We start from the raw sequence: 12,663 nt of genomic DNA, 5'->3' as shown, positions 1-12,663 counted from the left end.
AAAAAAAAAAAAAAAAAAAAACAGCAAGACAATGCACATCAAACTTCTCCAGAAATAAATAAGCAAAAGGGACTTATTTACCTGCTCATTAGCCAGGGCCTGCAATTTCTGCACTTCAGCTTTTAATAAGAAATTCATATTCTGTACATCCTAGAGTAAAAAAAAAAAGTACATAGGATTAAAATATTTCATAAAATTCAAGTTGAACTTGTGGCAAGGTATCTGTTCTGCTTAAGAGTTAAGTAAAGGTTTGAAATTATAAATTTCCTAAATCAAAAAAAAAAAATCAGTTTGTGTTATTTGGCAAATTTCTGAAATTGTTATGGAATGCATTGTTAGAGTCGAACCCTTCTGAGTTTTTCCCTTACAGCATACAGTTCAGAAAAGAGAAAGCACTTTCCATGAGTTCTAGAGTGTTTTTCATCCTTCATACAAATACATACTGACTATAATCTTTATGGCAATCCAGCTTTGAGTCCTATAAAATACTACAGCAAGCTGTGGGACCTACTGTACCTTAAGCTCCTCCTCCTTGCTTGCTAAGTGATCCTGTTCACTTGCTAATGAATCTTCAGTCTGCTTTAGCTGTTTGTCCTTTTCTGCAATCCTTCAAGAAAATACATTTGTGCTTTTAATAAGCATTTACAAACAACAGGATTTAAAACAGCCTTACATGGAAAGATCATCGTAACTAAGTTTCTCATATAACTGTAGTGTCTCTTTCTAGAGACACTAGTCTACTAGTAACTGTTAGAGCACGATGCCCCCAGAGAGAGAGAGAGAGAGAGAGAGAGAGAGAGAGAGAGAGAGAGAGAGAGAGAGAGAGAGAGAGAGAGAGAGAGAGAGAGAGAGAGAGAGAGAGAGAGAGAGAGAGAGAGAGAGAGAGAACAAACTTGCAAAAGTTTGCTCCCTCCTTCCAGTGTGTGAGTCCAGGGGATAGTATGTATTTAGGTCAATCAGGCTTGACAATGAGAGCCTTTCTTTCCTACTTTCTCCACCCCAAAATATCCCCTATTTTATGGCAGGATGCTGGCTCACACCTGTACTCGGGAGGCAAAGGCAGGAAGATCACCACAAATTCAAGGCCAGTCTAGGTTACAGAATGAGGCCTCAAATCATAGATACACAGATGAATAGACAGACAGACAGACAGATGGATCCACTATTTAAAAGAAAGAAGTTAATTTATATGGAAAAGTCTGATATCAAAACGAGATTACAGATTATATGTCATCTGACTACAACCGACCCATATCTGTATAGTTATGTAACTATGCAAATTTGCTCTTAGTGTATGGCCTACTGTCATGGGCTAGACACAGAAGAGCCACAGTAGAAGCAGACACAAGCACCGATTTCCTTCTACTACTCTGAAAACACAATTGCCTCTTCTATATAACTATCAATATCCCAAATGAAGGAAAGTTAGGCAGTTTAATTATAATAACAACAAAAACAAAGTGTAATGCTTGGGGACTAAACAGACAGATTAGAAGAAAAGATCAAAATAGAATTTAGGGTAATTTTCTAGACAAGTAAGAGAATGAAATTAATTGTGTATTGTATCAAACAGGTATCTGTTAGTGGTTATCAATTATAAGAGAAGTGTGGAATGGCAAGCTTACACTTTATGTAATTCTTCTGCTAGAACTGAAGCGGAGGTCTGAGAAAGAAAAACATTATCAACATAAGAGCATTTGAGAAAAAGCTTAAAAGCTGTACAATAATCACAACAGAGCTTTTAAAAAGAGAGAGATTAACATATAAAGTTGTTAAAGACATATCTGGTCTATGATGAGTAGCTATCACTCTGAAAGCATGTCTGATCACCAACAGCCACTATTAAGGAATTACACATCACATCACAGAATAACGACAAGCAACAAGTACATGAGCCAACCACAAAGGCCAGCTCTACCCCTGTCCTCCTTAGCACAAGGATCTGACAGGACCCCTTCATGATCAGACAATGAGAAGACCACCAGTGCTGTGTTTCCACTATCAAGGTTCTCGGCTCGCTCAGGAATTCTGACAAAGAGCCCAATCGAATTGGGGTTGGTAACTCACAAACATACAGCTCCATTTGGCAGAATTAGATGGTTTTCCCCCCAGCTAATTTTACAGTATTATCTCTTCAAAAAAGCAATTAGGAAAAACCATTTATGTGCACAGAGCTTTGGGAGTTTGAACTCTAAAATTCACGTTTAATGTAAAAATCTCTTTTATGTAAGAGCCAAATTCTTTCTTTTTTAAAGATTTGTTTTTATTTGGAATATGTGTAAGTGTTGGGGGACATGAGCACGTGACCTGAGTGCAGTGATGGAGGAGGCCATTAAAGTCCCTGGAGCTGGTGTTCCAGGCAGTTGTGAATCACCTGGCACAGGTGCTGGGAACTAAATTCTGGTCCTCTGGACCAGCAGCAGGCTCACGGGAACTGCTGAGCCATCTCTGCAGTCCAAGAGTCAAATTTCTAGTACTTGCTGCTACAAATAATTTTTATAATTTTAACATTCAACTGAAATTGAAATTTATAGTATATGTGTTTGTAGAAACCTTCGCATTTTTCTGAATTTTTCTGAATGTTCTATTGTTTATATTCCAAAGCCTATCAATCAATCAATCAATCAATCAATCAATCAAAGAAAGGGGCAATGGTATCAATGTTTGCCATTAACAAAACTGAATTATACAATTCAAACTGAGTCTTCTGCAAATAGCACAGCTCCCTGCTGAGCATGTGTGGGATTCCTGAGCAAAGTCAGTGTTCTGTGACAGTGCATCAATCACTTACATCAGTCCTAATCTGCACGTTTACACTGGCAAGCCCTTTTGCTTTCTGACAGAGCTCAGGGCATTTCCATAGAAGTTGAGTGTTCTCACCTACCCGTTCTAATAACACAGGTTTGGGGTTCTTAATGCTGCCCAAATATTATATGTAATATTTAGTGGTTGAAACTTTGGACTGCTACAACTGACTCACTGACTAGTCTCTTAACTACTGAAGTTTGGCACTAGAGAAACATCTAAATCACTGTTCCAATAGCTGGAAAGCTATGATTCATGGTAACCAATTAAAAAGCATCATTACCTGAGCAGCTATCTGGGAATGGAACTGTTGGATCTGAGCTTTCAAAGCCTCATTTTGTTCCAAAATATCCTTTCATCAACAGCAAACAAAAAGAGAGGACATTAATAAAAGAGGTGTCATTAATAAATATCCAAGTATACATGAACACATACGAATACATATTCTTGAAATCTTTAGATTATCTTTATTTAAGGCAGTTAAGCATTCTATTGTGAGTTCATTTTCAAGGCAGACATCAAGGCTGCTTTACTGTCCCTAATCCTATCACAAGAAGTCCTAAGGAAATAGATGAGCTCATCTGTAACACACGCAGAAAGACTAAAAGTTAATTCTTTACCACCATTAAGAATTAGAACATATGGGCTGGAGAGATGGCTCAGTGGTTAAGAGCACTGACTGCTCTTCCAGAGTCCTAAGAAACTGAGTTCAATTCCCAGCAATGACATGGTGGCTCACAACCATCTGTAATGGGATTGAATGCCCTTTCTGGTGTGTCTGAAGACAGCTACAGTGTACTCATATAAATGAAAATAAATCTTAAAAAAAGAGAGAGAGAGAAAGAAAAAAGGAAGAAAGAAAGAATGAATGAATTAGGACATACCACACTTATCCTAATTTCTTTTTCTTAATGATTTGAATACTGAAACGGAAGTTTATTGAACTTAATGTATTTATAGTCATAGGTTTTTGATTTTTTTTAGTTGTAATTTTTGAACTAAATTATAATTAGACCATCTCCCCCCAACCTCTCCAATGGCTCATCTCCCTTCCTCTCAAATTCATTATTTTTAATTATTACTGTAGCACATGTAAGCACATAAATAGAATTCCTTATTCTTACAGAAAGAAGAACAAATACCTGCACTTGGATTTGCAGAGACTCTTCTTTGCTCGCCCTCTTCTGCTCTGACTCCATTAATTGCATTAGTCTTTGCTCCAACTGCTGTTTAGATACCAAGGTATCTGTGAGCTTACTATGAAGACTCTGGACTTCATTTTCTTTGGCCACAAATTTACTTTGTAAGTCTGGAGTAAACAAAAATACTACATCTTACAAAATGCCTCTTCTTCCACATGATCATTCCTCAGTGTATGCACTACCCTCTCCGGAACACTTGCACAGATCCATTGCCCCCTCTGCACGGTCTCAGGAGCTCATCCTCTCTGTACGGTGACCACCACCTGTCTAATTCCTCTTGCCATAAGAGTGAGTTCTTCTGGATCAGAGTTTGTGTTGTCTCTCTATATCCAGAGCTGTGCCCAAGGCTTGGCACAATACTGTATACTCAATATGCATTAACTAAATGGGATAGAAAGGTTTTTAAATGGTTCTACCATTTCTTGAAAGCGTTTTCCTTTCTTCTTTCCTAAAGGTAATACCCCCCCACACACACATGCACACAAAAAAGTAAATCAGAAAAAGTACATATATTAACTCAAAATCACAATAAATGAAGATAACGTGAATTTAAAGACAACCACTAATTTGGTACAAAAGAGGAAGAGAAACCTAAATCAAAAGGCTAATAACATGACTTCGCTGGCAGCATGAGAATCATCACCCTGTAGCTATACCATGAACAAGTCATAGGTCAGAGGAAACCCATTACCACAGACAGAAATAAGTAACTGTGCATGTATCTTAATATGTCCTTACCTTAAGAAAGGTTAAGTTCTCACTTAATAAGACAATACAACTCAGGAAGAACTACTGAAAATCAAGCATGTAATAATGGACATATCTGGGATTAGAACTCACAGAAGCAAAGTATCTATTACCAAGTTAAAATTAAAACATTAAGTTCATGATGTCAAATTCTTTAGATGAAATCATTGATGAATTATAGCTCAATTTCCAGACGAACTATCGTACATGATAAAAACATGTTCAGATTAGTAAGGCCTCCACAAATACACTTCTAGGCATACTCATATGCAGCTAACAGAAAAGGCCAAAGCTTTATCCAGTGTGGGAGACCATGGCAGTGACAAAGAGCAGACAGAGTGGCAGAGAGGAACTGAGTCTTAGGACCTAGGAAGTAACAAGCATTAGCGCATTAGAACAAGCATGAAGATGACACCTCCAGGAGGGACCAGGAGGAAAGTCTAGCATTTAAGATGTAGAGGGGCAGTGAAATCAGAAATGTTTAACACTGGAAAAAAAAATTTTAAATAAAACAGCATCAAGTAAAGGCAAAATCCAGTAGTAGTAAGCTTCAGGAACTAAACAGATGAACAGATGAGTTTAGCATGTATCCTGGTCACAAGGACAGAAAATGCACACTGATGGAATGGAAGCCCACCGACATTTCAGAACACTGAGATATGGTGGAGAAACCAGACTAACACCGTACTTTCTCTAACTCAAAGTCAGTTTCCACCAAAAGGAAGCAATCCTTTACTGCTGTTCTATTCATTATAGCCAACAATCAGAACCAACCCAGATGGGCAGACAATGAAATGCGGTACCTATAGAGTGAGCATGTACACACGTACATGTGCATGTGTGCATGTGTGAATAATGGAATGCTGTCCAGCTCTAAAGAGAAACGTAATCACAAAATATGCAGTAAAATAGATTTAGAGCTGGGCAGCAGTAGTATGAACCGTTAATGCCAGCACTCAGGGAGTAGAGGCAGGGGGATCTCTAAGAGTTCTAGGATACCCTGGTCTACACAGTAAATTCCAGGACAGCCAATGCTACAGAGAAACCCTGTCTAGAAAAACAAAAATGGGAGGGAAGGAGGGAAGGGAAGAAAGGAGCAGGAAAGGGAAAATGAGAAAAAACAATTTAGTGAGGTCAAAAACTCAGAAAAAAATAAACCCTGTATTATTCTCTTACATAGACTGGAGCCAATACTACATGCATATATGTAAACAAATGTACATGCGGGTGGACACAGCATAACATACGGAAAAGAACAGAAGTTAACCACTAGGGCTTGAGAATTAGAAAGGACCAGATGCCAGTGATAGATACGAGTAAAGAAAAGGGAGACACTATTAGCTGCTTTTCTAGTTAAAACCCTGTCATAGATTTCCCATTTTTTGATGGCAACTAATACATTAAAATGAACAAGTAAAACCCAATGTTAAGTTCCATAGCTTTGGAATAGCTACTCTGCATGGTTCACTGAGATTATAAAATTGGGTCTGGATGATTTACAAGTTTGATTTTATATATATATAAAATAAAGTTTATTTTTTAAGAAGATTCACTGGATGGTGGCTCATGCCTTTGATCCCAGTACCCAGGAGGTAGAGGCAAGTGTATCTCTATGAGTTCAAGGCCCACTCAGTCTATATAATGAGATATAGGGCTACACAGAGAAACTCTGCCAAAACTAAACCAAAACAACCTCCCTTCTTTCTTTAAGTACCAGTATTAAATTTGTTTAGAAATATAGAGTAAAATACTGAGGTCAAAAAAGGCATGATCGGTTAGAGCACAATATGAGGTAACCCACTAAAAGTAGCAGTGAAGGAACACAGTTAGATGGTGGAGATATGGCTTAGCAGTTGGAGCACTGCCAGATGCAGGTTTGGTTCCTAGTACTCACATGGAAGCTCACAACATCTATAACTCCAGCAAAAGGGGAATCCCATACCTTCTTCTGACCTCTTGGGGCACCAGGCACACATGCACACAATGGACATACACACATGCATATAAAACAATCACATGCATAAGTTGAAATAAATAAACCTAAAAATGAGTGTCATTTTACTTTCTATAGCTATTTGGTTTATACTGATAGCCTTCTAGCAAGATTCCTGCGTTTCAATCATAACATAAAATGCTACATATTAAATAAGTTAAAGTACCTTAACATAAATACCATCTTTATTAAAGGCAGAAGTCTGAAAAAGTATCTGTGTTTATTTTGGTGTGTTCATTTTGGTGTTGACCAAAAGCGATAACCAAAGGAAATCAAAGAGCTAACAAGTCAACTCTGTGGAGCCACATTCAAGTTTAGAAAGACCTTCTGGCTAGTGTTTATGTCAATTTAACACAAGGTTGGGACATCTGAGAAAGACAAATCTTAATCAAGCAACTGTTTGCAGATGACTGGCTGGCATGTAGACACACTGGTGGGGCATTTTCATAACTGGTGTTTCATGTGGGAGGACCCAGACAGACTGATCAAGGCATGGAAACCAGTTAGTAAGCAGCATTCTTCCATGGTCTCTGCTTCAGCTCCAGCCTCCAGATTCCTCCCTTGCGTTCCTGCTCTGACTTATCATCATCTTGGACTACAAGTGCTAAGATGAAATCAATCATTTCCTGGAAAGGTAGACTTTGGTCATGGTGTTTGTCACATCAACAGAAACCCTGAGACAGAAGGGTGCAGTGGAGATGAAAGCAGCATAATGAATACAGGACAAATGAGCAGACAAAGTTCATGTTTATAAAGATAGGCAGATCCAAGGAAGCAACTGTCTCTTCATAAGGCTACAAGTACCAACAAGACAAAGGCAAGCCACTGGAAGACAGGGTCACAGCCCCACCCTTAGCAGCCCATTAGATGCTAATTCTCCTGCAGTATCACTGCAGACAAAGCCAGGAGGTTATTTTACACCTAACAAATGTTAAAGAAAAATGATAATCTGAAAGTACAAAAATCTATTTGTATTTGTCTCTGCTGAATGCCAAATCCTTCTCTCCCGACAGCAGAAAAAAGTGTTCCAGTCTGCACAAATGCCTCTTTACCTTGCTGTGCAGCCTCATGCTCAGCCGTCCTCTTCCTGATGTAGCTCTGAACTTCTTCCCACCGCCTCTCAGCTTCTTGCAGTTGAACCTTGATATTTAAAAAGACAGAAAGGGGGCTGGCGAGATGGCTCAGCGGGTAAGAGCACTGACTGCTCTTTCGAAGGTCCTGAGTTCGGATCCCAGCAACCACACACATGATAACTCACAGCCATTTGTACAGCTACAGTGTACTCATACCCATAAAATAAATAAAATAAATCTTAAAAAAAATAAAAATAAAAATAAAAAGACAGAAAGAAAAAAAAATGAAAAATCAACACCCCCCAAAAAAGAGTCATTTCTTTGTCAGCCACACCCATTATCTTCTCCAACACCCCGGGAACTCAGTTCTGCAGACATTAGATCATGACAGACAGCTGCTCCTACAAACTTATTTGACCCACTGAGCTAGAAGCTGCCATCAACCATTCTTAAGTCCCTAAGCTATTAAGAGATAAGACAGTATCTATTGCTAAACCTCAGTGAATACCTAAAATTTTACATATTTTGAAATATACATATTGCAAAACACTAATTAAGATTATTGTGATGGCATGTATCATACTACTTCATCCATGTCAGCAATAAATCCCCCAGAAACACCAGTGTTAAAGGAACGACACTAACATCACTTTCACAAAGTAGTGAACAAAGCTTGAAAAAAAAAGTAATACATTTTCTATGGGCAATTATAAAACTATGTGGAACTGGCCTCAAGGTATACTATGTATCAGTATGGATGGGGGGTTAACAGTAAGGTTGCATATAACCTCTATAAACTGAAGTATATATTTTTAGAAAATCTTCTTCCTCAGAAAGAAGAGGACAGGTAGCTATCATCCCTTAAACGTTTCCAGTTCAGGTAACATGAGAGCGTGACTCTGCTCCTCCTCAGACAGCCTGGGAACTCTATACATCTTCTGACAGCATGAGCATCTCACTAAACACCTGTCACCCTGGGTCTGAAAACAGCAAGGTTTTGTACACGAAGGGCTCAGGTGAAAGCCACTAGAGTGGCACTTGAGGGAGGCTAGTGCCAATGCTGAGAGGGGCTGTATTTGACTTGATTATGTTATAGATGATAAAAGTAATGCTAGAGGTTCCTAAATGCTAACGGTTTCTAAAATTATTTTTGCCTTACACATGTAGGCATATATAAAACAACCCCCCCACCCACACACACAATAATTCAACCTTGGTTGTCAATCACTTGGCTTCATTTTTCTTATCTCAGTCTTCAAACCCAGCCCTACAATCAATGTTTATCAAGACATGACTTTGAAAAGGCAGAGTCCTTAGAATGTGAGTCTAATTAAACTTCACACTAGGTTTCTCAAACCTATATACATACTATGACATGGAAGTGGGCATGGTAATATTTACAAAATGGTACAAAGAGCAAAGGAGGCTCACCTTCAACTGGGTGGCAGCTTGCTCCGCATTCTTCTTCTGGACTCCCTCTTGCTGCAGCTTTCCTGTCTTCTCATTCAGCTCGCTCACCAGCCTCCCACAATCTTGGCGTAGTTTATTTAGCTCTGCAGACTGCCTACAAGCAATGACTAGATTAGGGGTTTTGCATTGTTACACACATAAAGAACTCACAAGCACAACATATTCTGTGTTAATTATGCTGAACTAGTAACTCCACTTATAGGCAAATGTAAAGGAACATGACTAAGTAGTAATGTTGTTCTCCAGTGTACTCTTAAATAATTCAAATGATGGCAAGCTCTAAAAATCACTATAGCGTTGAAAGGTTGCCTAAGAGAGTAAGAGCTATGCGAGCTCAAAAACCTTTGTACCACCCCAAATTCCACGGTAACAGGACAGACCAAACTCCTAGAGCTGTTTGTCCTCAACATACACTCCACAGAACAAAACAGAAAACGCACGCTATGGCATACACACGATAACAATAAAATAAAATAATGGATAACCAAATTCTCAGCAGCATGAACAGATAGATGTTGCTACCATTAAACTGATCTAAAAACCTCCTAATATGGATGCTAGAGAAAGTTCAGCAGTTAAGAGCAGTGGTTGCTTTTGCAAAAGGCCCATGTTCAGTCCTATTACCCACAGTTGACTCATAACCATCTTTACTTTCTAAAAAATCTGACACCTTCTTCTGTCCTCCCATAGGCCCCAGGCATACATGTGGTACACAGACACACAGGCAAAATACTCAACACATAATATAAATCTTTCCAACACCCTAATACAAGGAAGCTTTTACTTCATTATTGCAAATGATAACCAGTGCTTACTTTGTGCAAGACTCCTAGCATCTCTAAGTCCCCCATGAAGCACCTGGGCCCCTGGATCACAAACTTTATAGAGGGAAGGAGGAGAAAGACCATACTTTTTAAAAATCACCATGGCAGGTGCTACTGAGAATAATAAAATCTAAGGAGTGCTAGGCTGGAGGAGGGCAGCTTCAGAGTATGCGTGCTACTTAACTGGCAACGCTCATGCTCAAGGGGCGTGGCAGTCTGCACTACTCACAAGAACCAGGTCTTCCCTGTTCCTGGAAAGTAATTCAAGATTAGAAGCAAATGGAGGAAGCAAAAGTGAAGCCAATCACTATCTGAGGCTTCTTAGGACAGAGGTAAACAGTCTGCCATGTGGGTGAGAATGAGGCATCTGGAGACATACTTGCTTTCCAGCTGGTTTGTAGTGTTACTGACAGCATCTCTCAGGATACCATTTTCCTGCTTCAAATGAGCTATCTCTGCTTCCATTTGTTCCCGAACTTGCTGAAACTATTTTAAAAATACAAAAGATATATTGGGAAACAAAGATCAGTAAAGCCACCTTTAAGAGAAATTGCACTAATTAAAGAGTAAAAAGCATTAAGAACATAAAGAATGAAAAGCATTAAGAAAATGAAATACAAACCATCTTTTTCAGGTCAGTACGAAGAGACTTAAAAAACTGCTTAGTAATAAATGCGAAGTATAAACTGTCCAGCTCAGACCCTATCAAGATCATTAGATAAAGTACTTCTGAGTTAAGATGTCAAACATGCATCAAGTTTCAGAACTAAGATATGATTTGGGACACAGCCAACACAGAAGTCCTGGACTGACCCCAGAATATGTCATTATTATATTAACAATACTTTTTAAAGTTTTAAGTTGGAGGAGGTGGCACATGCCTTTAAGCCCAGCACGTGGGAGGAAGAAACAGGTAGAGCTCTGTGACTCTTAAGGCTGGCCGGCTCTACACAGCAAGTTACAGACCACTCAGGACAACAAATGGAGAACCCATCCCCCTGAAAGTTTTAGCAATCCAAAGTTTAAACATTATAGATATGCACAAACATTTATAAAGTTATAAATTAAGCCTAACTAAGAGACACCATAAAATCTACTTGAAAAAAATTGGCGACACTGGGGTTTTTTACTGTTCTAAGTAACATAATTTTATGTCCTATGTGACATGAAATGTACCACTGAGCCACTACCTTCTTTACTCACATCTGTTTGTTGTGTGCTATGTGTGCATGTGTGCTTGTGTTCAGAGGAAACATTATGGAATGAGTTCTCTCTACATCCCAAGTCCCAGGAATTGACCTCAAGTCATCAGGCTTGGCAGCAAGCTCACTGAGCCACATGGCTGGCACCACCATTTTCATGTGTACAAAGTACAATGGCACTGAACACATCCATTCTGCTATATGACCATCATTACCATTCATACATATGATTCCTTTGTTTGTTTTGAGCTTTTGGTTTTTTTGTTTTTTGGTTGTTTTTTTGTTTTGTTTTGTTTGTTTGTTTGTTTTTATTTTTTTGACACTGGGTTTTTCTGTGTAGCCCTGGCTGTCCTGGAACTCACTCTGCAGACCAGGCTGGCCTTGAACTCAGAAATCCACCTGCCTCTGCCTCCCAAGTGCTGGGATTAAAAGCGCACATCCCACCGCCCGGCCATACATATGATTCCTAAGTAACTCATACCCCTTGACCACTACAATCACTTCTGTAACATTTCTTTGACTTCTAATTGTTTAATTTCAGAATTATAAAATCAGGCAATAAAAAACACTAATTCTTACAGTCATATAAGAACTTGTCTTCCTTTACTACATAAATTATTCCATTAAGAGAAATAAATACCAGCTGATAATCTTACTAACAATTCAGCTAACAAAACAAAACATGTATTTCTAGCTTTCAGAAGATTCTACAAACTCCACATAGAGACTTACACATCCTGACCTCTACAAGACATCAAGCAGAAGCAGAGTGAGTAAACCAAGTAACCTTTCACCTTCAGTCTGAGAGGCTGCTCTAACATCTCTCCAATGTGATGGACAGATGGCCCACTGGTTAAGAGCACTTGTTGCTTTAATAGAGGACCCAAGTTAATCCTCAGCACTACTTGGCAATTCTCAACCATTTGCAGTTGTGGAGGGCCCGCACAATCCTCTAGCCTCTGAGGGCTCTAAGCATACATGTGGTACACATACCTAACATGTTTTTAAAAATGTAAAAAACCAACATGTCTGAAAAAAACTGAAGTCAGCTGAAGATCAGTTCTTGAATGTCTCAAACTGCTTAGGAACAGGAAGACTGAAGCAAACAAACACTAGAAACAGAGGACAGTGAGAACCTAACACTGCCACTCATTTCTGTCATTGGTGATGTTTCTATGAGAAACACTGACCTTTGTTGGGTGTAAAGAATAATTTTTTATTTTAAAAGAATCTGAAACTAATCACAAGTTAGAATATAAAAATATAGTAAACCAGGCGGTGGTGGCGCACACCTTTAATCCCAGCACTTGGGAGCAGAGGCAGGCGGATTTCTGAGTTCAAGGCCAG

General features: G+C 38.9%; 1 protein-coding gene across 29 annotated transcripts in view; it reads right to left on the bottom strand.

Moving 5' to 3' along the window:
- Ktn1 (kinectin 1) overlaps positions 1-12,663 on the bottom strand; it is a 123,038-nt gene that overhangs the window by 45,312 nt on the left and 65,063 nt on the right. For all 29 annotated transcript variants that reach the window (XM_031362475.1, XM_031362480.1, XM_031362486.1 and 26 more), the window contains 8 exons: positions 10,494-10,600; positions 9,252-9,384; positions 7,800-7,887; positions 3,948-4,114; positions 3,089-3,157; positions 1,626-1,663; positions 517-607; positions 82-150 (listed from right to left, as the gene is read on the bottom strand). In XM_031362475.1, coding sequence (XP_031218335.1) covers positions 82-150; positions 517-607; positions 1,626-1,663; positions 3,089-3,157; positions 3,948-4,114; positions 7,800-7,887; positions 9,252-9,384; positions 10,494-10,600 — 762 coding nt within the window. The remainder of the gene's footprint in view (positions 1-81; positions 151-516; positions 608-1,625; positions 1,664-3,088; positions 3,158-3,947; positions 4,115-7,799; positions 7,888-9,251; positions 9,385-10,493; positions 10,601-12,663) is intronic.

Source organism: Mastomys coucha, unplaced genomic scaffold (genome assembly GCF_008632895.1).
Source record: "Mastomys coucha isolate ucsf_1 unplaced genomic scaffold, UCSF_Mcou_1 pScaffold9, whole genome shotgun sequence".
In the NCBI taxonomy this organism is placed as follows: domain Eukaryota; kingdom Metazoa; phylum Chordata; class Mammalia; order Rodentia; family Muridae; genus Mastomys; species Mastomys coucha.
Note: the sequence above shows the minus strand (reverse complement) of the source record. Positions and strands in the feature narration are given on the sequence as shown.